Raw genomic sequence first — 23,971 nt, 5'->3', positions numbered from 1 at the left:
AACGTACTCCCATTGGCGGTCTCGATCGTGCACTCTATCGAAGCGAAAAGGGAAAAAAAAGAAGAAAAAAGAACAAAAAATGTTACGAATCGCTCGAAGGGTGACAAAAAAAAATAGAGGGAGAGAGAGAGAGAGAGAAAGAGAGAGAGAGAGAGAGAGAGAGAGAGAGAGAGAATGTAAAGCACAAGTTTCCTTACGTCAACGTCGACCTTTAATTTCGATCGACCCTATGTAAACGGATGTTTTGCGAACGAGAAGTAAAAAGTGAAAGTGCCCGAGGAGGCTTTTTCTATTGCCAAGTTTTGCCTTGACTTACACCGACTAGGAAGAAAAAAGTTTTAACAAAGCCAGTTTCCTTTTTTTTTCTCTCTTTAATTTTTTTTACTCGACCAAAACTAAATTAAGTGAAGATAAAAAGAATTACGAAAACGAAATACGAAGCGCGTCAAAATTTCTGATAGTCATTGTAATTCGAAGGATGTGTTTGCGAAGGCGAACGCGAATATATAAAGAAACCTAAGGGAACGTTAAAAAGGTGGAGAAGGAAGTCGCGTGCAAATTTTCCTAGGCCAATTCAGGAGCGATAATTCGAGTCCCATTAGGCGATCGAGTTCTCCATCGATGTCTCGAGGCCGACACGCCTCGGGCCATCTTTCTTTCTCTCTCTCTCTCTCTCCCTCGGTTGCGGTTCGTTCCGTTCGAATAATGGAAGGTAACGTTCGGTCGCTCGTTCGCTCGTTCGCTCGCTCGCTCGCTCGTCGGTTGTCTTTTTCGTCGTTACTGCTACCACTGGTATTGCTCTCGTTGCTACACGGCCCCGTAGATCACGGTCATTATGCACGAGCTCGTGAGCTCGCGTGACCGTCTTCGTTACGTGCCAGTAAACGGGCCAAGCTCTGTGTGTGATCTATCGCGGGCTACCGTTCGTTTTATCGTTTGCTCGTTGCCTGTCCTCTTACGTCGACCGTCGCGAAGGATATGCGAGAGAGAGAGAGAGAGAGAGAGTTTGTGCTCGACAGTTTACTACTACTACAACAACAACAACAATCTCTACATCGATAATGTAGAGGATGGGCTACTTCTGCCGGGCAAATACTTGAGACGCATTGCGTACTTCGAGGACACGAAACGATCATAGGGACCTATGCCAAACACTATGTCAAGATTTCCTCTTTGATCTTCTCCTTGGTTTTTATTTATGTATGCAAGTGTAATATAAGTTGATTTCAAACGCAAGTCGGAAGAGAAAGTAAATCGATCCGATGCGGACTTTTTTGTTTCCTTCAATCCGCGCAAGAAAGTTTAATAAATAATTCTTACATTTCTGTTTCGATGGTAAAAAAAAAAAAAAAAGAAAAAGAAAAAAAAAAGATAAATAAAAAATATATATATTTCATTGTGAATAATGCGATGAAAGAAAAGTTGGGTCGAGTCCAATGTACGAAAAGGATTTCTTTTTTTTTCGTAACACCAAATAATCCCGAAAATGAAAATGTACGGGCCGGTGTTCGAGTTCGAAACTGTCGGTCGAACAATTTTAGTTTGAACGTTGCACCGAGTAAAAAGGTGACAATATTTACCATTTTGCCTGACGTATTTGTCAACTCTCCCATAGCCGTTTGGATCTCTCTCTCTCTCTCTCTCTCTCTCTCTCGCTTATTTTTGTCATGAAACGCGGAGTATGATTTATATAGCTTAACGTGTCTGGTGGTGCAGAGATAAAAGGTAGAAATTTGCATACAACATCTAGGAGGTAGACATCTGTAATCCTCAGCCAAACGTTTTCTCTTTCTTTTTCATTTCGAAGAAGGAACGAACGAACGAAACCTGAAACTTCTTCGTCGCAAAGTGTCCGTGGGTGGATGTCGAGTTATCTATAGGTAGTTCCAAACGTACTTTACACCGAGCTAACGCTGTATCACGAGAGATACGCGGATAGAAGCAGAAAAAAAAGAAGAAAAAAAAAAATAAAGGATACGGTACCTAGGTTGATTACAAAGTTGCACGATGACATCGTTAAAACTGGCAAGAGATAAAGTCGTTTTAAAGCAAAGAGAAAGCTTCTGCTTTCAAAGATCCGAGAAACACGTCGATTCGATAGTTTGCATCAAAATTGAGAAAGATATCGTTATTGAACAGATAAAAAAAAGAAAGGAAAAAAAAAAGAAAAAGAAAAAGAAAAAGAAAAAAGAAACAAAAAAAAATTTATAATATTGAGATTCGAAAAAAGATTTTAATCATCATTAACATTCCATCGACTTTCGATGAGGAGATTAAAAAAACGAATATCTAAACGATTATCCGGACGATTATCTAGAAATCTTGCTTTCTCGAAGAAAGAACATGGATACCAATACCATAAGGAATTTCAAGGGCACGAGTTTGGGTCTCCCGAAAGGACGGTCAACGCACTTTCAGACTCTTTTGTGTGATTCGAACCCGTTCCTAAATCATTTTCATGAGCATTATAAGATAACATTAGGGGCGGGGAACGCCCACGGTACTTGTCCCTTGTTTCCTCTTATTCTCTCTCTCTCTCTCTCTCTCTCTCCCTCCCTCTCTCTATTTCTCTCTGTTTCTTTTCCTCTCGATTTGACGAGGAAACATGGTAGGCCCAACGGTCACCATTGTTTCAAGCGACGATTATACCGTGTTCCCCTTTTCACGAGCTCTACTGCTATTTTAACGAGAAAGTGTAGTAAAACGAAAGAGCTGAGAGAACAAAATAAAGAGAGAAAGAGAGAGGGAGATAGCTTATTTTCTCAAAGGAGAAGAAAAAATCAAACGATCGTAAAGAAAAGACGATTAAAAGGTTCGAGTGGTTCGGAACAAAGGTTCTTCGACTGCGAGCTGGACAATGACTTTCTCGTCGTTTAAAATACCACGACCTCTATATTACCTCGAAGAAGAAGACGAAGAAGAAGAAGAAGAAGAAGAAGAAGTAAAAGAAGAAGAGAAGCAGAGAATGAGATAGGAGAGCTCGAGGATGAAGAATATATAGTAGCTTCTCGTTTGCTTCTTCCGTGAGCATAATGGTAGCGTTACTCTTTGTTGCAGCTACTTCGTGTCAGAGCGTAGATAATTAAAGGGCGTGGAACTAGACAGGTACTCGCATATACCGGTACACCTCTTCTTCGTAAACGATCGTACCGGAAGCTATTCTGGTCCAGAAGATTAGCAACTAGGCACAACGGGAAACGTTCGAGGAGTAATGACGTCGGCGTTTGATTTCACCCTGACAAGATACGAGAGACGATCATTTTGCACTCAGCCTAAAGACTCTATTTCAACTTTGGATCTAATTTCAGTAACGGTAGAAGGACGACGATAAAATAAATAAAAACTTTTCGTTTAAGCGAATTTGTTTTTATCGCGAATCAAGTCCTCCGATTGGATATACGGTAATTTAAGAGTTTAATATCGATAAAACAAAGACTAACGTAAAAAGAGAGAATCACTTTAGTATGCGATATTTGTCGACGGTACACACGCATATATATTAGATAGACGTCGATAACGAGCAAGTACATATAGGATTGTGGAGAGTCAAATATCTGCCAGCCGCAAAACGTTAATTAAAGTACGCTATATATCGATAGGTTTTCGCTTGCTTTAGAGTCTAATCAAAGACGAGCCAATAATAGTGCCAATCCTCCCCATTTTCTTTCTTTACTCCCCTACGCTCGATCTCGTAATATCACGTTAATCAATTAAGAAAGTATAATGAAATTTATTACCAACCGCCCGGAGGTTTCCATTTATGAGCGACGAGTCAACGCAACCGCTCTATATTAATTTTCCTAACGTCGAAATTCACTTAAATTGTATATTTCGTGGGTAAGCGAACACAAAAACGAACTTTGAGACATAACGGGACAAAAGGGACGTAAAACTTAGTCGACTACTTCGAGGAAAAAAAAAAAAAAAAAGAAAAAAAGAGCAAAACAAAAAAAAAAAAAGAAAATACCATGATATCGTCAACGAAGAATATGTTTCTGAGTTTGCAGACTGTGACGACTTTGCGTTCACTATTTCTCTCGGGAAAAAAAAAAAAAAAAAAAAAAAAAAAAAAAAAGAAAAAAGTAAGTAAGATAAGAAATCCTTTAAACGTTAGAGAAGTTGTTATAGCTCATATAGGTAAGGCACGAAGCTGAGAAGGTTGAGCCGATCCATCCGACGTCATGGATATAGGCGGAGTACCGCTGTTGCTGGCTACTTTCTTGCTGTTTTCTTTTATCCTTTTCTTTTCCTTTCGTAGGTGCTTTCTCGTGTAGAACAAACTATGGCTACCAGTCGTGGCAGCTAAGTTTAAGTGGGGTTACGAGATGAGGGTCAGCCCGTTATTGCCGCATAATGCCGGAGATATACGCGATGGATAGCGTTAAGCTCACTCCGTAGATTAGACGGTATAACGACAGTGATCGGGTAATAACCAATAACAAACTCTCGCGCGTGACCAATATCCCATATTTCCATCAAATAACTTCGAATTACGTTTGCAAATTTTTTCTTTTCCTTCGTTCAAAAATTCCATGGAAATTCAACGAGCGTGCCAATATCGAACCGTAGATATGTAGCGTATGTTTTCAATTCAAACACGACGTTATCGATAATCCCTCTAAAAGTATTTTTCCTTTCTCGAAAAACGTATTTGATATACGTAGATAAAATGATGCACTCTGGATTGGAAAAACTTGCGAAAGAATAAAGCGGCATCGATTTATATAGACACTATAATCAATGCGGCAGTTTGAAATAGGGAGATAATGAGATTGCTGCTATTGGATTCAATTTAATAAGGATAATCCGCGTACCAAATGATTTTCCGAAAGAGAAAGAAGGAAAGAAAAGAAAAGAAAAGAAAAAGAAAGTTGAAAGTCACGACGAGGATCCGACGACGTTTCATCGTTTTAGACGATTCTTCTTTTTTTCTTTAAAAAAAAAAAAAAAAAAAAAAAAAAAAAAAAAAAAAAAAAAAAATCGATTTGAGAATCCTTTCGTAGGTTCGATTGGAACGGTGACTTTATCGAAGGAAAATATCGTAAAACGCGAGACAAAGATAAATCGTATTACCAAGTCGTCTAGTCTCTTTTTTGATCGCTTCGACTTCTAAGACATCGTCTCGATGGAGTAAGAAAGTAAGAAAAGTCAGTCCTGAGGAAAATCATGCCCTCGAGCCGTGAAGATAAATCCAAGTAGAATTCTTGTCCCCGATAACGAGAGGTGGTCTAGTGATTCTGGAAACGACAGGGCAAGTGCCAAGGTACCAACGAGTTTCAGGAGAAAACGAATCTCTGGGGCGTAAACGAGTTCTGTCCAATTGCGTCAATGATAAAAGATATTAGAGAGCGAGGATCGAAAGTTATAGAAGCTCGACTGCCGATGAATAAAAAAGAAAAAAAGAAGACGAAAGAATTACTATTGTCTCAAAGTGGACAAATTCTTTTCATTTTCTTTTCTAGTTTACTCTCTTATCTTCTTTCGAGATATTTTACGAGGTACTTGTCCGTAGAACTATAATCGGTAGTATGAACATCGTAGACACGCGGTGTAGGTTGAAATCAAACACGCCACCTGGTCTTATCGCGAACTTTAAAGACTTTTAACGCGGTACGAACATATTTACGAGCACTCGCGAGTGTCCGCGATCGTATGCGTCGAAAGCTATTCTTCTCTCTTAGGTATCACCTAGAAATCGTTTCACGATCGAATAAATATTGCGACTGGGAAAATAAAGCTTTCGCCTTTCAGGCCACCATCGTTTCTCTCTTCCTCCAAACCCCCCGCCCCCGCCCACCCCCCCTGGGTCCCGCCCTCCTTCTTCTATCCGAACGTTAGAACGACGATTTTTAAAGGAACTTTTTCCAGTCGTAAGATTACATTGAATTTTCTTTAAAATATCTAGAGAAATTTTACTAGAGAGAGAGAGAGAGAGAGAGAGGAAAGTATTCGAAAATGCTTATATAAAGCAGCAAGCCATATGATAGATCTATGTAGGCGTCGTAACCCTCGTTTGGAAAGGAAGGATTGATTAGGTCCATCCACCGTCTGACAATAGATCCATCGAATTTACTAAGCCCATATGTTCGGTGTACGTCGTCGTGTTACGTCGGAACATCGATCAAATTATTTGTCGGGTTATTCGAGGCTTTGGTTAATATCGAGTACGAGACTATAGAAACATAGGTAGTACTTAGGTACGATGGTGTTTTATTCTCGATTACGAAAGCACTTATCCGTAAAGATCGCGAACAACAAGACATAATTCCCGACGCGTTCTGATTTAGCTGTTCGTTCGGGATCGCAATAAAAGGTGCCTCGTAAAATGGTCGGGTTCGTGTTTTCGATCGAAGAGACACACGCGCGCACGTCTCCGAGCGATACCAGCCGATCAGCCTAATTAATATCTCGAAACTGGCGTGCCGAGTCGATATCTCGTGCGCCAAGGAACACTTGGCCTTATCTTCGAGCTATCGCCGACTAAAAGTCGGTCAGCTGTGAGACGTTTTATTATTCGTCTCGGTTAAATGCGAACGAAACGATTACGTTCGTGTACGCGTGTGCTATATACTAGTTGACTACACCAGACGTAAGAAATTATTCCTCAAATTCCAAAAATTCTATTTAAGTGATTCGTCTCATTTCTGTCCTAATGACTTCGATCGATAAAAGAAAAGGAAAAAAGGGAAATTCAGCAGTCCACCACGTTGATAAATAAAAAGTTTCAAAGATGTATATTAGCTCGATTAAAAAAAGAGAAAAGAGGACGACGACGACACGTCGAAGAGACGAAACACGTGAGTAAAATGTCGTCGTAAGAAATTTTACAAGCTAAATCGCGCGCACCGATCCTCATTGTGCGATATTACGGATCATTAAGCGAGATCGGCCAGAGTCAAGCCAGGGTTTCTTCCTCCAAAGTATCGTATCTCTTCGTGGCGTTGCTTTCTAGATCGTTAGTCAGACCGCGTCGATAATAACTCTGTATATTTTTTACGTCGATTTGCCGTCGAGGTTGTAAGCGCTTAGTTAATAACGTTAGATACACGTCCGTCCGCGCGCATACACATGCCGCATCATGTGAATCGAATCTATCCTTAACGTTTGATTTCGTTCTATGAATATGTACGTCAAAAGAACGGTACTATTTTGACGAATAGTCAAAAAATCTATGCCTTTCTCGAACGATCGTTCGAAATTGATCGACGTATCGCTCCCATCTCTCGTCTCCCTTTTACATACCGAACGTTTAACACAACCGATCGTTTCGAGATTTGCTTGAAAGAAGAAATGAAAGAAAAAAAGAAGAGAAAAAATTACAGAGAGGTAGAGAGACGTAAACGAGAAAGTCATTCAATGTCCGACATTCAATCGTCAAAAAACATCGAAGATCCGGAATCTAAAAATAACTCGATGAGAAACGATTCGTCTTATAAAACTAGATAGGCTGAGACACGCAGAAGCTGGATATCGATCGACGCGAGGAAGTTGGTAGTAGAGAAGGAAAGCTTGAAAATTCGAACCAGGTCGGTTCGCGCGAAGCCGTGAAAATTCCAGAGCCGATTCGAGACATTCCTTCTTCGTTTTTCTTTTTTCCTTTCGTAAGTCCTCTCCGTCTTTACAATACAAGTCGTTGAAGATTACATCCCGAGCACGTTGGAAACGTCTGAAGAAGTCGAAGAAGGTAAACGATGGTTGCAAGTAACATCGACGAAGGGAAGAAAAATACTTAGAAAGGAGAAAAAGATCCGTCGATCGTACGGACGACGAGCCACGCCACCACGCGCGAGTCGTGCCTTTTCTCACACGCGATTTTACGATGAGAACACGGCGACGTATCACGCGGTATGCATACGTGAACGCAACGTGCCGACCAAGAATAAATTAGCTTCCTTCGTTGTCGTCGAACGACAAGTGCGATCGCAAAAAAAGAGCTATCACGAAAACTGGATTTTCTTGGTCGACGACGACGAAAACGTTTGATTCTAAATCTTTGATGAAGACGATCCTCGATCGCTCGATAAGAGAAAGAAATATATTAACGTGACGTTAAGGAAGATTCGAGAAATTCTGTCAGTTTTCACATTGAAAAGTTTAAAGGCCATTGAGCACGGACTTTGGTTTATCCCGAGGGCCAGACATCTGGCCGATCAATCTGAAACAACTGAAGCCGAGGGGTCGTGTTGCTTGCCAACGAGCAAATGATCCACAGGCCTTTCGAAAAGTAATAAAACGTAAGGAAACTAGCTTTTCTCTTTCTCTCCCTCTCTATTTTGTTTCAACACATACACTTTAAATCTTCCTGTCGTTATCCTCGTCTCGAAAGGGGTCGCGCAATTCGAACGAAACTCTTCACGCTCGACGAGCACAAAATGGTTAGAAGAGAGCTAAACGTAGAATAAACGACGCTTGCTAATCGAATGAAAACTGGACTGTGAAGTGAAGTCCAGAAAAAGAAAAAAGAAAAACAGAAAATTCGTCCCGATTCTCGGCGAGCACGAACGACACCTTCCAGACGCGCGCGCGCTGCTGGACCAGCCTGATCCCGCGAATCTGCGATTCTCTCTTGCCCTTGTAGGGAGCGAGCGCGTACCATCACCACCGCCACACCACCACCACCGCCACAACCACCATCACCACCGCTACCGCCGCCACCAGCTCCACCACCGTTCGAGCGGCAGCAACGTTGAAAAGCACCCTTCGCGTCGGTGTACTACGCTCGAACGTAAAGGATCGAGAGAGAGAGAGAGAGAGCGAGAGAGAGAGAGGGTGAGATGGCTCGAGAAAGAGCCGAGTCGCGGGGTATAATAGTAGTAGGACTGAGAGAGAGAGAGAGAGAGAGAAACAGAGAAACTCGCTGGTTACTGGGGTGGGATCAATATGAGGTTGGACGAACGCGGGAAATTCGCGCGCAGGTCCTTCTACCCCCACGCGATCAGCCCACACCCTCCATTTTCTCTCTTCCTCTCTTTTGATATTCTTTTCTACTTCTCTCTCTCTCTCTCTCCCTCCCTCTTTCTACCCTGGCTTCGACCTGTCCTACCTTCGAAAGAGCTGCCCTGCTTCTCAGTACCCTCACCTGATCGTCCACGCACCGTCATACGCCCACCCGTGACGCTCCTGCTCTCTCTGTCCTTCCATCTCTCTCGCTCTTTTACACTCCGCATCGCCATCTACACGTAAGTAAATTCATCCTGCCGAAGCTAAAGTAAAATCGAGAATCTTTTCCAAAGCTTTTCTTCTTCGTCGTTTTTTTCTCCCCCCTTTTCTCTATCTTTCTCTTCACCTTCGAATACGATAGAAGCTTCGATTTAGAGATCGAGATGAATACTCTGAAATCGAAAGAGACACTTGACCTCCTTTCAAGCGTACGCTCTGCTCGTCCCCTAATTAATCCTTTTCTAACTTCTTCAAAAAAAAAAAAAAAAAGAAAAAAGAATGAGACAGATAAGTATAAGAATAAAAGAGAGATCTCTCATCTCGAAAGAAAAAATTAAAATCTTCTTCGATCCTGAATTGTGAACTTTGTTGATTAGAGAGCAAAAATGAAAATATATCCTTGATTTATTTTTTCCTGTTTCGAGACAGGTGGTTTCAAAGAAGTACACGGACCGAGAGAGTCCAAGTTCTCTCGTAAAAACCTGTGGATGACGTCGAACTCGGACAGAAAATGTCTTCGCGAATTGGACTTAAGCCAGGACATAAAGGAATGACGTTGTTTTTTTTATATCTAGCTCCATTATCACGATCGAGCCAGCAAGATATAAATCGAAGGGAGTGTAACGGACCCGAAGTGGTGTGCTCGAAAGCGTTCGAAGTTTAAGAATTCCTTGTTGGTTGCACGATTCATACAACATTGCGTTACTTCGCAAAGTACCGTGTGAAGTAGCGCTACGTGGAATTACGGTTTGTTGCTGACGATTATGGTACGCGAGTATGAATCACGATCTATCGTGTTTGCTTTCCACGTGCAGGAAATCGTGCAGGACGATCTTCCTTGGTACGACCGAGTCGAAATTGTTAATAATAACGATGAACGGACGTTGAGAAGACGGTGATGCGTAAGGTGCTTCGATTATTTTATATCAAGAAAAAAAGAAAAAGAATATCTAAACAATTTCCTTCGATTGAAAATGCTAATTCCATTAATTGCAAGAACAAATACGTTCGCGTTAATCGAAAGATAGGACGTTTTCTCTATTTTATTATCCTCCTAGTATAAATGAGCACCTGTATTATATGCAATAAACTTCCGGCATCGAATGTATCTACGAAAGAACGATATTTTCTCGGGCATTTTATGTCCGCATTATACGAGAAATATAAAGTTTTATGACCGCGCTTTCGCGTTCCAGCTGCGGAAGAAGCTTATGAGTAGTTAGTGTCTCGCATTATCGTCAATTAAAAGAATGGACATTTGACTGAATTTTTCCTTTATCTTTTTTCTTTTGTTTCTTTTTTGTTTTCTTTTTTTTTCGTTTTCTTTTCTTCTTTTCTTTTTTCTTTTTTTTTTTTTTTTTTTTTTTTTTTTTTTTTTTTTTTTTTTTTTGGAAAAATTCCCCAAACGACGTGGCTTTACGATATCAAAAAGTTAATGAAAACTACGTAGGTTTCGAGAATTTCTTTTTCTTTTTTTTTTTTCACATTCCTTCGAAATTAACTTTGACTTCGAGTTAAGCTTTGAGGACGTGCTTAAGCTCGTTAAAGCCGACGGTGAAAGCTGCGCTCGGGCTCTACGTGAGACTTTGCGTTTTACTCGTGAAAATGCGGAAAACCGTTTTACGGCCCTTCGACCGACGGCAGCATAGCTAATGCGGAGTAAACAAATTCTTGGCAAGACTTAGCTTTACCGACCTTACGCGTACTGCATTTTCTCATTGACGATTAGTTTCTTATATTCCTCCCTTCTCAATGTTACATATTACGGGCGTAATGTATCGGCGTGAGTTTGAATAAACGTTCTATTACGAATTAATTACGAAGTCAATCGTATAAAGTTCAACGATTTCGAACCGTTTACGCATTTAGAAAAAGTTTCTATCTAGACGAATGTCACGGTCGATTCGGTTGAACGATTAAGAATCTTATGGATCAAAATGGACGATAAAGGAAAATTATGTTAATCGCGAGGATATCGCAATGGCGATCGGCGAAAGCGAATTCCATGGATCGTAGGAATTAATGAGCATCGAACAGGGATGTTAAGACGCATAAGAGGATTCTCTATTACAGTTAATCTGCCTACGGCCTCGCGGCGTTTGCCATGGGAAAAGGTAGGAGGATCGGTCGACCATCGCGCCGACATAGCGGCAAATTGTACTCGGAATCTAAATCTCATCGGTACTACCCACATAATGTTTCTAGTGAACTTATGTGCGCTTACGTATATATGCACCCGCATTCTCGATACAAACGAATGGACGATCTCGTGTGATTAACTACGAAATTATATCCATCTCTCTCGCTCGCTTTACAAATGCTTCGAGCAAACATTTAATAACGAGTTATTAAATTAATGTTGTGTTATGATCAACTATATTTCAGTGAGAAAGTTTGCTTGCTTTTGTACGTTTAGTATCGTAGTGCTAAATGATAACGATGGATGTTACGAATACGATTATTGGATCGTAAAACCGAGAATTTAATTGAATAATGTAAAAGCGCGACTAGTATTTATGAATTTTAACAATTACACAACAGAGAGAGAGAGAGAGAGAACATTTCAGAGTATACGACATAAACAGCTTCCTATTCGTTTTCCGTGACAAAGAGAAACGAGTAGAAGAAGAAGAAGAAGAAGAAGAAGAAAGCGTGAAACGAAATTGTTCCCTACAAGGTAAACGTTTCTCCTTTTTAAAGAAAAGAGTCGAATTATTGTTAATTATTTCTATGTAATGTACATATAAATAATCTTTTTGTCAAATGTTGTATATAATAAATTGAGTTGCTTCAATAAAATTCCCTTTAGGAATTAGCGATGCTTGTTATCGATGGAAAAAATTAATTTGTGCTGTCATCTCAAGCCTTTTACATGGTACTATATAGTACTATCGGCAAGGTAGGAACCTAGTGGTCGATAAGAAAGTGACATTACAGAAACCTGCTGCATCCACGGTCGCAAAAATACAGTCGGTCATGGTCGACGAGATCGCTTTTTTACCACGTGTTGCATTCGATTTAGATGGTCGAAAAATAAAATGACGGATTTGGAGTTTTTCAATTTTCTAAATTTCCTTGAAAAATCAAAAATAATAACAAAAAAAAAAAAAAAAAAAAAAGATAAAAGGAAATAAGAGGACCATCGAAGAGAGCACAATTTTTATGTTTTTATAACGAAAAAATTAAAATTGGTTTCAAAGTTGGTTACGTCAAAACGATATTAATTACAAGTATCAAAAGTGTAATAAAAATTTATTTATGAAAGATTTCCAAGTGGACTCGTTACCATACCAAACTGATCTTAATCTAAAATTAGCTGGTTTGAAAAAATAGGGTGGGTTCTTGAAACAACGAGTAATTAACAGTTTCGTTAATGACATTTTCACAGCCGTCGCAAGCAACATCATTACGAATTGTGGGAACGAGCGAGCTGAGCCAATAATAAAAAGAGGTGTTGTCTTCTATTCTTTCAACACGAGCACACAGAGTCATACACGTATACGCATAACACATTGCGAAGGAGCGATGTTGGGAACAAGGAAAACACTGGTTTTGCGGTTTGACGAGAGGAGCTGCAGGAGATCTCGTTTATCGGATGATTAACGCACCGACCGCAATTTCAACAGGTCCTAAAAAAATATTCTCTCCTTGGGTCGTCTCCCGATCAAATTGCATAGAGAACTTTACATAACGTCTCGGAATCGTAACGCGAGTGAAAAGATCGTTTTTCTTCTTGATACGCGACGTAGAGGATAATTTCAATCGGGAAACGAAATAAATTTTATCATAAATAAATAAATAAAATAAAAAAATATATATATATATATATTTATACGTATACATACGAGAGAGAATTGTCGAATGTGCAGGACGCTCTTATGAACAAACCATATTTCTTTCCACGGTTGGTTTGTTTAGGACGAAAAGTAAATTTTCGATATCCTTCGACCACGTAGATAGCAACGTGAAATCAAGTTGGAACGTGCCTGTCCCTTATCTTCTTCATCATAAAATAATGCCACGTGCTTCATGGAGCCGGTTTTGTACTAAAATGCCTGCTCCGACCACCGTCCGCGTTGACGCAGGAAATTTGTGTTCGTGAGAACGAAGTAAAAGAAAAATATGTTTATATGCACCGAGTAGGAAACACAGGGGTTCTGCGTTTCGTTTACGTCCTCAGCCGTCTCTCACGAACCTGCCTCGGATTAAATCTAATTTATATTGAAACCTAGTCGATTCCTACGTTTTCTAAACTTTTTTCGAATATTTCGATCAATTTATCCTCGCGATAAATTATTTCTCTGCAACAAAGTTATGCCAAGGAATAATTAAAAAAAAAAAAAAAAAAAAAAAAAAACAAATAAATAAATAAATAAAATATACAGATGAAATAAATTTCGATTGGATAAGAAAATACGATAGGGCGAAGAAAGAAGGAGGAGGAGAAGAATAAAAAAAAGAAGAGGAAGAAGAATTTCGCTTTATAACCAAAACAAGACGCGGCTTTGCATCGGCCAAAGTTGGACCGAGAGCAACGTGCCACGTAAAGCGAGTGATTTAAAGCGACGCAGGTTTGATAATCCTTCGCGAGAAAAGAGAGGAGGGTGAAGAGGGAATGAAAATGAGAAGAAGAAGAAGAAGAAGAAGAAGAAGAAGAAGAAGAAGAAGAAGAATAAAGAATAAGGAGAAGTAGAAGCGTGATCGCTGAGCCCGATTCTTACGGAATCAGGCGCAAAGAAAACGGTGCAGGAGAGTGAAAGAGAGAGAGAGAGAGAGAGAGAGAGAGAAAGATGGAATAAAAGAAAGAAGTAGAAGGAAAAAGAAGAAGAGGAGGAGGAGGAGGAGAAGAAGAAGAAGAAGAACACAAAAGAGCGACTTCCCCTTCGGAATCGAAGGTAACGTCGTACTGTCGTGCAAAAGGCATAGAATGGGCAACGATGGCTCAAATGGCCCGTATTTCAATAATGATAAATCACCCTGGTTCGACGCACCGACAGACATGGCCGGTTTGAAGATCTCACAGTGAGATATCCCCGTCAGGGGTCTATCTCTTGCCTTCCATCTTATACGGTCCTGTCTTTCTCTCTCTCTCTCTCTCTCTCTTTCTCTTCCTTTCTCTCTCTCTCCCTCTCTCTCGCTCTCCTTCTCGTCCTATCCCTACAGGACGCTTCAAGATCAGCTCGTGACTTATATTTGCTCGACAGAAATCTCTCTTCTCTTGCATGACGACGAAAAGGGAGAGAGAGAGAGAGAGAGAGAGAGAGAGAGAGAGAGAGGAGAGAGACGTAACGTCGATCTTTAAAAGAGCAAACGATCAAAATCTATTTTTCTTTTTCCTCTTCCGATATTCATTTTGGATCAATAACCTCATATAATCGACGCGAGAGGATCGCCGAAAGACTCAAACAAATATAGAATTTACATAGAACATCAAAAGAGAGAAAGAGAAGAAGAGAGAAATGAAAAAGATGGAGAAGCTTCGATCTTATCTCCGATTAATTATGGGTTGCCGTGGGTTAGCGGCGAAAGACGGCTCGAGGATAAACTCGTCTTTTAATCCTTCGGACGCCATTTTTCCAACTTCCATTTTCTTTCTACGCCTCTTTGCTTTCTGTAAGATTATTAAGTACGATCGTAGCCTGGATTGAGCGCAGACTGCCTTTTAAAGGATCGACGTCGTTTTAACGAGTCTTTAAGTATTATCGCACGAAAAATCGAGGTGAGATCACGAAGGTCCGATAAACTTTATTACGTTGGATAAGATCGAAACAAAGAAAAATGTCAGAGAAGATACTCGAGCTTTGCCTTTTATCTACGTAAACGCGATAAACGAATTCATAGGGAAATTTTTGGAAATTGTAGAAACGTTGTATGTTGGAGCGCTATAGGTATATACCATTGAAATTATTTGAAATACCAAGAAAAATTGTACAAGTTCTATAAAAAAAAAAAAAAAAAAAAAAAAAAAAGAAATCTAGGCAAAAATTCAAGTTATCTTTTTTTTTTCCTAGTCGTTGTACGTAAATTCCATGCTATATCATTCTCAATAATAATTCAACGAGACTGCTATCTATATTCGTGGAGAATCCATTCATTCTGTCAGAACGTCATACGCGTTTGCGCGCCTAGACGTAGAGCGACGTAAGCGCGTAAAGAAATTCACGCAAGGATAACTCCTACACGAGAATATTATGATCCGATATACGCTTAGACCTGAAGTGCCGTGTTCTTTCTCTTTTTCATTTTCTCTCACAACGTGTATACAGCACCGTTCGAAAGCAGCGAATACGGGATGCGGAATCGATTCGAGCTCCCTCTCTCTCCCTCTCTCTCTCTCTCTCTCTCTCTCTCTCTCTCTCTCTCTCTCTCTCTCTCTCTCTCAATTCTCGAAGTCATTGAATAGGAATTCTCATTGGTGCTCGGTTGCAACTTTATCGGCCGTCACGAGAGCCAACGCGTTATTATTCCTCCTATGGGAAGAATTTTCGAACGCAAACTGCGAAAAATCTGTGTTGGAAAAATCTCTAAAATCGCATCGACTTTATATGTCGAATAATCGAGATCGACGATCAATCATTAATGATTTTTTTCTTTCGAGAACGACCTACCTTATCCTCTGTTGTAATAAAACCAAAGGATAGATACGCGTTATAATTTTCACTCTTGTTTTTCATCGCGACTCGTCGACGCGCAACTTAATCACACTGTAAGTATTTCCGTGGAACCCGTAATCAAGGTGAGAGGAAGATAGATAGATAGAAAGATAGATAGAGAAAAAGAAAGAAGATATACTGTTTAAAGTATACGGGGCGTCGTTCGCTTTTTTTCTCTCCTCCTCTCGCCACATTCGCAATCATACAAATTTAACGCCACACTCTTAACGGCGAAGAAAAAATTACCAGTAATTTGCCGTAGCAGACGGCAAATTAGTAGTAATCTGCATGCCTTTCAACGGCCCGGTGAAAATGCTTCTTCGGGGTACCGGATGCGTAGGTCACGCGTCCCTCACCTAGGTCGCTTTTATTTTCCGAAAAGAAAGAGAAGAAAAAGAGGATAGAAAAAAAAAAGAAAAATTAATGAGATTAGACGTAAGAAGATAGTTATCATCGATAAAAGGGGGGGGGGGGGGGCATTGCGATCGTTTCATTCGCTCTACGAAGGCTGTTTCTAAAGCACGTGCGAGGATGCTATTGAAATATCGTCGATTCAAATCAATTTTGAGAGCACACAGAGATGAAATATTTTGGATTCCCTTAGCACATAAAATTCCTGAGTTCTATTGAAAAGATCGTACGATAAATAAGTCTCAGGCAGTATGTATTTGAGATTTGTTAAAAAATTTAGGATAAAAAAGAGAGATATACTTTAACGGGAAAGAAGGAAAGAAATAGAAACGCCGGCGGGCATGACGATGCGGCAGTCTTTAAAATCGAACGGAAATCCAGTTTAACCGTCTACCTACGTGGCAGTGACTACTAATAATAGAGCAAAGATACTGGATGGATAGAAATACGACTTCCTACGGCAAGAGTCAGTTTCCTCCCCGACGTCCTAAGAATAACAGGCTTCGTTCGATGCATTATCCCTAGGGTGGAGAAAGAGAGAAAGAAAGAGAGAAAAAGGGAGAGAGAGGGGGGGAGAGAGAGAGAGAGAGAAATGAGGCAGTTCAAACAGTGGATATTCCACGAGCACGTGCTTCCACTTATCTTCGACCATAAGTCTCAGCTGACTACGTCGCGTGGGAGCGAGGGAGCCAAAACGTAGCCGATCCTTGCACGACTCATCCTCTTTTCGACGACTCTATTCAATCGGAAAATCTTTCCCCCTGTCTCTCCCTCTCCCTCTCTCTCTCTCATTTTTGGCCTTTTAAGAAATTGTTCAAAGTCCCCAATGGCACATGCTAGCCATTTCTATCTCCATCTATATCCTTCGAATTTTTACCGAATCGATAACCGAACGACTAGATCTCTAAAAGATCTATCTTACGAAAGATTTTAATTAATGCCGAACGTTCGATTATTTCTAAGACGATATCGAAAGAAGCTACCTTCTATTTCCTACTTGTTCCTCTTGGATGATCATCTCTTGTTTCGATTCGAGAGAACCGGCAGTAACGGAGCATCGGTTCGATAGCCGATAACTAATTACAACTTTGCAACCTCGTAATACCGGCTTTTTATCCGACCGCGCATTATATACCTAACGAGCAGTAATTAAACGAGACGCGGTCGAACCTCGGCCACTGTTTAATGTCACCTACGTCTCGATATTCTCTCTCTCTCTCTCTCTCCTCTTTCTTCAACTACACGTCAAAAGTACAATTCCCAAACCACATCTATGATCACATATAAATTTTGCACCGCGATCAATGTTTGTATTTTAACTCTGCGTTAGACGACGTTAATCCTACGGTATATTTACCCGTCCATCATAGTTCGATTCTATTTATTTAACTATCTGCTCGGAGTCTGCTGTTTAGATTTATAAAGAAATAAGTTAAGAAAATGTTGATTAATTACAGAAATAGAGAGGGAGAGAGAGAATTTTGATAAAATAATGAAACTTTTGGCGATAAACAGGTTGATAAAATGTCGAGGATTTGTAATATTTCGAGATGCCGCCAATAAAGATTTGTTTGGAATTTTGATCGTGGATCCTTTTGATAAAACTTAATGAAAAGATTATTCAAATTTTTAGATCCATCGAAATGGAGAAAATATCGCGTTAATCGTGTAGACGGTTACGATAGGAAACTGGAGACGAGTATTTTTCGAATTCGTAGAATGGAAAAGTCCTGAAGGAATCCTTTTCCGTTCGTGGTAGGAGAAAAGCTCAGGCGTTTCTTACCGAAGGGGTCAAGAAGTCGATAACGAGAGAGTCGATCTCCCGTTACCAAACGATATTACACGATCGACGAAACCTTCTTCTCTATCGTCATCTTTCTCTGTTCTTTCTACCAAAGGGATTTAAAGTTCCACCTAGCTATTTATTCCGTAAGAAAGCGAATAGGTCGCTCGTAATAACGTTCCTCGCGCGTTTTCTTTGGTTCGAAAGAATAACAGATTTATAGGCCGGGCTCGCGAGTCTCCATCGTAGTTACGACTCATTGTTCCATTATCGGTCACGAGCCAAGACCGACGACGTCGTTTTTTCTCTGAATCCATTCGTGATCAACGGAAGCCACAACGATTAAGGCAAACTCTTGAAACTTTCCGCTTCGATCGCTTTCTATATATATATATATGTTTATTTCGTGAGAAATCCTGAAGAAAGTAGTAGTAGTAGTAGAAGTAGTAGTAGTAGTAGTAGAAGTAGAAGAAGAAGAAGAAGAAGAAGAGTCTCATAAGCGAACGACCTTCCTTCGCGAACGAAGGACTTACCTCTTCCGCGAACGATCTCTGCTGCAACGAAGCCCAGCACATGTTGCATGGACACACCTCCTTCTCCTTGAAATTTTCACCTCTCTCTCTTTCTCTAGCACTTAGCTGTGGCGGCGGCGGCGGTACAGGAGGCGGCAAAGGACTGGTAGCAACTTCGAGACTATCCGAACTCGAATTGTGACGTCTCGGAGGTGTTATGTTCGTGGTAACGTTTCCTTGCGATACTCTCTTCGTTTCGACCGACTTCGAATACGGGGAGGATAAGTAAAGATTCAACATGCACTTGTTCTGCTGAGGTTGCGGCTTCAAAAAATCATCCAGGAGATAGAAACTCTGAGCCCTGCTCGATCTGGTGGTCGAGGACGAGGTAGTCGTCGTGCCGGTTCCAGTAGTACGAGTTTCGGTAGTCTGATCGATTCTACAAAAGCTCTCGCGATTCGTTCTAGCTCTGCACTCGTCCTTGAACTGATGGTGTCTCGCGAGCGAGTGTCTCCCGGTATCCTCGATGATCTCTCGATCGGTAGACGTCGCATTGCCGGCAGCCTCGATAGGTGGTTCCTGATACAATCTACGACTGACCTTGGTCCTGGCAGCCTGCGAGAACTCGCCGTTCTCTCTGTATATATCTCTGGTGACTCGGGATACACGAGCCGAGTACGAGCTCGGCTGTTGGTATCTCGTAGAAGAGGATTTGCAAGCCGAGCCACGTGGCTCCTCTCTAGAACGCTCGGCCGTGGTGCTCTCGATCATCGAGACGCTCATGTTGTGAGAAAATGAATTCTGAAGCGAAGCGCTCGCGTGCGAGGAAGTACCACTTCCTCCGCCAACTGTGGGAGCTCTAAGAAGGGCACCTAGGGAGCGCCATTTCCTATCCTGTTGTTGCGGCTGAGATTGTCCTCCGGTGCTGGCAGCGAGAACATTCGTCGAGCTAGAAGAGACCGAGGACCTGGTCCACTTCCTCTCGTTGCTCGGTGACGTCAACGAGGCATTGTTACCGACGGACCACTTCCGTTCACCCATCGTGGGCGACGTCATCGAGGGCGGCCACTTTCTCTCGTTCGAGGGTGACGCCATCGAGGTGCTCGACCACTTTCGCTCGGACGAAGGCAAAATCGAGGTGGTAACCGAACTCGAGGACCCACCAACGCCGTTCAGCTGTTCCTCTCGCTGTCTCGCTTTCCACCAAGATGAGGTGGACGTGAACAATATCAGGGCACCCTTCAACGGATTCTGATTCTTCGAGGAGCCTCCGCTCTTTGGCGATTGCTCTCGATCCTTCGTCTTCAATAATTCGCGAAAGCTCGAGGACTCGCACTCGCGATCGCTGAAAGCTGACGCGTCTCGATCTCTAAAAGCGCTCTTAGCCGCTGCCACCTCCTCCTCGTGATAGATCGTAGCGTTGGTACTTCGCAAACGAGGCCTGATCCTTACGAAACCGTAATCGTTGCTCTCTTGAATCGCATCGGCCTCGACCCCTCGTTGTTGTTGCTGATGCTGCTGCTGCTGCTGCTGCTGCTGCTGTTGCTGTTGCTGTTGCTGTTGTTGCTGCTGAGCGTTGTTACTCGACTGTTGAAGCGACGAGCCGCTCTGCCCGGACGAGTACTGATGATGATGATGCTGCGAATGGTGGTGATGGTGATGATGATGGTGGCCGTTAGTAAGCTGCAGGCTCGGCTGTTGCAACAATGTCGAGGTTCTAGCACGATGGCCCTCGCCGACGGTGCTCCTTTGCAGACAGGAGAAGCTTGCGGAGTGACGCAAGCTCGAGGGCGGATTGCTCGGCTGACTCACGCCTAACATCTTTCCTCTTTTCTCTTCTTCTTCTTCTTCTTCTTAGCTCTTTGATCTTCCAACGCGTACGCGAGAGTAGAAGCCGGTAAAACGGAAAGAGAAAGAAAGAGAAAGAGAAAGAGAAAGAGAAAGAGATAGATAGATTGATAGAGAGTGACAGACAGAGAGAGAGAGAGAGAGAGAGAGAGAGAGAGAGAGAGAGAGAGAGAGAGAGAGAGAGAGAGAGAGAGAGAAAAGATTCTGTGCAAAAAGAGAAGAAAGAGAAACAAGTGCAGGGAAAGTCTAGAGTCCGTAACCGTTTCCGATGTCTACAGAATGGGAGGAAAAATGAAAAGAAGAACGAAAGACGCAAAGTTATGACGACGGATGCAACTTAACGGACGACTCAGGTGGGCACGACTGGTGCTGTTCGTTACCCTGGCAGTGTCTTTATCGGTCGTTGCCTCGTTGAAAATATCCAACGACAACCACGACGAGAAGAACCGAGCAAATGCAGTTTCTTCAATAGAACGACCTGATGTCTTTCTCTTCCTTCCTTTTTCCTTCTCTTCGTCCGCTCTTGATACTATTCTCACGTGCATCCTCGACGTCTGACTCGTCGATAAGTAACCCTCGGGCTACGTCATCCTCGATGGCGAACGCGTTCTTCCTGTTTCTTACGTACGACGTCGGGTCGTACGAAATCTGGAACAGAAAGTAGGAACAGGGTAGGGACAGACGGCAACTTAAAAAATGGAAAAGAAAATGTGACTAAGAAAAACAAAAACAAAAAAAATAAAAATAAAGAAAGATAGGCGAAGCTTACCGAGCGGCATGTAAAAGCAGGGGGGAGACTACTACGAAGGGAGGGTAGGGGCTACGAATGGAGGGTGCGAAAATAAAAGTTAAGAGTTTTGAAAGACGTGACAGTAACTCCAAATTGAATAAAAAAACGTCCTATTTTCATATTTTTTTATTTATTTTTTGTTTATTTAGTACCACGTGATTTCGAAACCCTTAAATCTTTTTTTCAACCACCCTATTCCCCCACACATATATATATATATATATGTATATATATATATATATATAAAATCATCGAATGAGGGGGGTTTGGGGTGATAGCACTCCGGGATACGATGTATATAGGCTTGATCGTCCATTTGAATTCTGTTCTCACGTGAGTGCCACGAGAGACGATGATAATACGATTTCCGCGGTTCTCCGCAGCGAGAGGGAAGCAAAGGTAGATGGAGATGGATATGATGATGGAAGAGCATGAGGCGATACGCGTTAGAGATCGGTGAAGAATGAAGGACGTTCTGTGGTCAAAGCCAAAGACCGCGCTTCCAGATGTCTACTGACGCGAGAGCTCTGATAAGAAAAATTCAATCTGTTTCTAACGTGTAAAATAAAGAAAAAGAAAGAGAGAGAGAGAGAGAGAGAGAAAGGAGGACGGTGAGAAAGAGAGATTGCATAATCTTCTCTCGCTCGCTCTCTCTCTCTCTCTCTCTCTCTCTCTCATCTCCGATTAATTTCGCACTCAAAATCGTTCTAACGAAGGATGATTTTAAGCGGATTCTCTGGCAAAATGCAAAAGGAAGCGGAAAATTTACGGGATCTAAACTACACGTTAAATGCGAGCTCTTTTGGAAAAATTCTCGAGCAGGAAATGGAAGTGGAATTAAAGATCGGATAGGAATGCTGCTACTGCTGGTGTTGCTGTTGCTGCCGTTGTTGTTGCTGCCACTACCGTTGATATTGCTGCTTGTTTACGATGACTCGCGAGAAAATGAAAACTTAGCGTTAAATTAGAGCAAAACGGTATCGTCATGCTTCAAACTTAGGACCAACGAATGAGTATATATTAAAAAGAAGCTCAGGAATCGTGGTATAAGGATAAGGAGTGACAGAGTCGATAATACATCATTTTTAAGAAATATACGCTGTCGTCAAAACTATTATAGATATATACGGAGGCGTATAAGTGTGTTACACATATACAGGACAAAGTTTAATAGTCATTGCTGCTTCGTGACTGTTGAGATATTAATAAATGGACATAATTATTTCCTAATTAACCGAGTCTGGACCGTAATTAACGTAATTAACATTCCTAATGGGACTTCCCATGCAGGTCATTTCTTCGAAGATCCTCGACGTATTCGTGGAAAGAAATTTTCAAGCTTCGTCGAAGCACGCGAGCTCTCTTTCTCTCTCTCTCCCTCTCTCTTCTTTCTTATCTCTCAATAAACTCGTACATTGGCACTCGTTGTCCTGTAGCTCATAGAGAGACCGGCGCGCAGTGCATCTCGAGTGTTACTTGAAACTTTCCTCCGTTAATTAATTAATTAATTAATTAATTAAGGCTCGTCGATATACTCGTAAGTCATGTTGTTGTTAACATATCTCTCGTTGTTTTTTTAAAGGGAAAAACGTATTGCAACAGAGCTCGTTAAAACGATCGTTAAACGTTACCAAATCTGTCATGAAACACGATCAATTGTTAATCGTCTACAGCCGAGATAAAACGAAAGATGACTCACCTAAAAGATTTCAATGGGTCTCTTCTTCGATCGAAGAAATTGAAACGTTCGTTCGTTCGTTCGTTCGTTGGCACGTGGCGATTAGAAAATCCTTCGTTCTTGCCGGAATGTAGGGTAGTTAAAGGTGGGGGCTTTACAAGTTTCTAAGATCGACGCAACGTCTCCTTCCTTTCCCCTTTCCTTTTTTACTCTTTCCTTCGGTCGTGAATCTCCCGCATTCTTTCCGATTTACAAGGACAATGCTAGAGGCTCGTCGGTTTTCTATCGTTACGTTAAAGTTACGAGACCGGTCGCACGACTCGCAAGATTTCTCGGAGTTTACGTTTGTCTCCCGCGCGTCTATTACGCGTCTTACCAATGGAACACAGTGAAAGGGTTTTTCAAGGCGGGAAAAGTGAGTGACACCCACACGCAGCAACAACTTTTGCCCGTGTCGCTCTGTTAATGCAAAAGGCAAGGCCGTTCGTGCGAATAAAAGTTCACTGCGTTATTGCGAAATCTATCGTCTGTTGCAACAATAATGATGTGTAATGAGATACCAGGAGGGATCTCGGAGCAAAACGTATTTCGATTCCGTCCGTAAAGATAGCAATTAGATATCGTTAGGTATTTCATACGCCGCTAGGCGATATAGGCGATACAAAGTGCAATCCTCTTGATCGAATCAATTCCAATAGGTTTCTTCCGAGATCGTTTCGAGCCTGCTTCGTAGCGAAGCAAATGAGATTCGAACGAACTCTCTAGACACGGCATCGTACTACCTATTCGAGTTCGTTCCTATCGAACGGAATAAAAAAATCAAGGAGGTGGATCGGCTCGTTTGAAATAAAAAGCCTGACTCATTTTAACGAGTCAGTCGATGCACTTCGATGAGAGGGAGAGAGAAGGATATCAGGAGGAGGAAGAAGGTTCATGCATATGCATGTATCGACGCGACCGCCTTATACGCGACTCGCCAAACTCTCACCTCGCATTGTTTCGTTCCTACACATACATATACATACATACAGGCGCGCGCGCGCGCGCGCACGAGATTTCCAGCAACCGACTAACATAAGCGAAAACGCAGTCCCTCCCCCTCCTCCTCTTTTTCCTCTTCCACTCCGCGTATAGGAA

General features: G+C 41.7%; 1 protein-coding gene across 3 annotated transcripts in view; it reads right to left on the bottom strand.

Moving 5' to 3' along the window:
- The window catches only part of LOC124950517 (dual specificity tyrosine-phosphorylation-regulated kinase mbk-2-like), a 124,738-nt gene that overhangs the window by 66,971 nt on the left and 33,796 nt on the right, over positions 1-23,971 (bottom strand). For all 3 annotated transcript variants that reach the window (XM_047497309.1, XM_047497307.1, XM_047497308.1), the window contains exon 2: positions 18,540-21,014. In XM_047497309.1, the coding sequence (XP_047353265.1) occupies positions 18,540-20,339 (1,800 nt within the window). In that variant the 5' untranslated portion in view covers positions 20,340-21,014. The remainder of the gene's footprint in view (positions 1-18,539; positions 21,015-23,971) is intronic.

This window comes from Vespa velutina, chromosome 7 (assembly GCF_912470025.1).
Source record: "Vespa velutina chromosome 7, iVesVel2.1, whole genome shotgun sequence".
NCBI classification, from domain to species: domain Eukaryota; kingdom Metazoa; phylum Arthropoda; class Insecta; order Hymenoptera; family Vespidae; genus Vespa; species Vespa velutina.
Note: the sequence above shows the minus strand (reverse complement) of the source record. Positions and strands in the feature narration are given on the sequence as shown.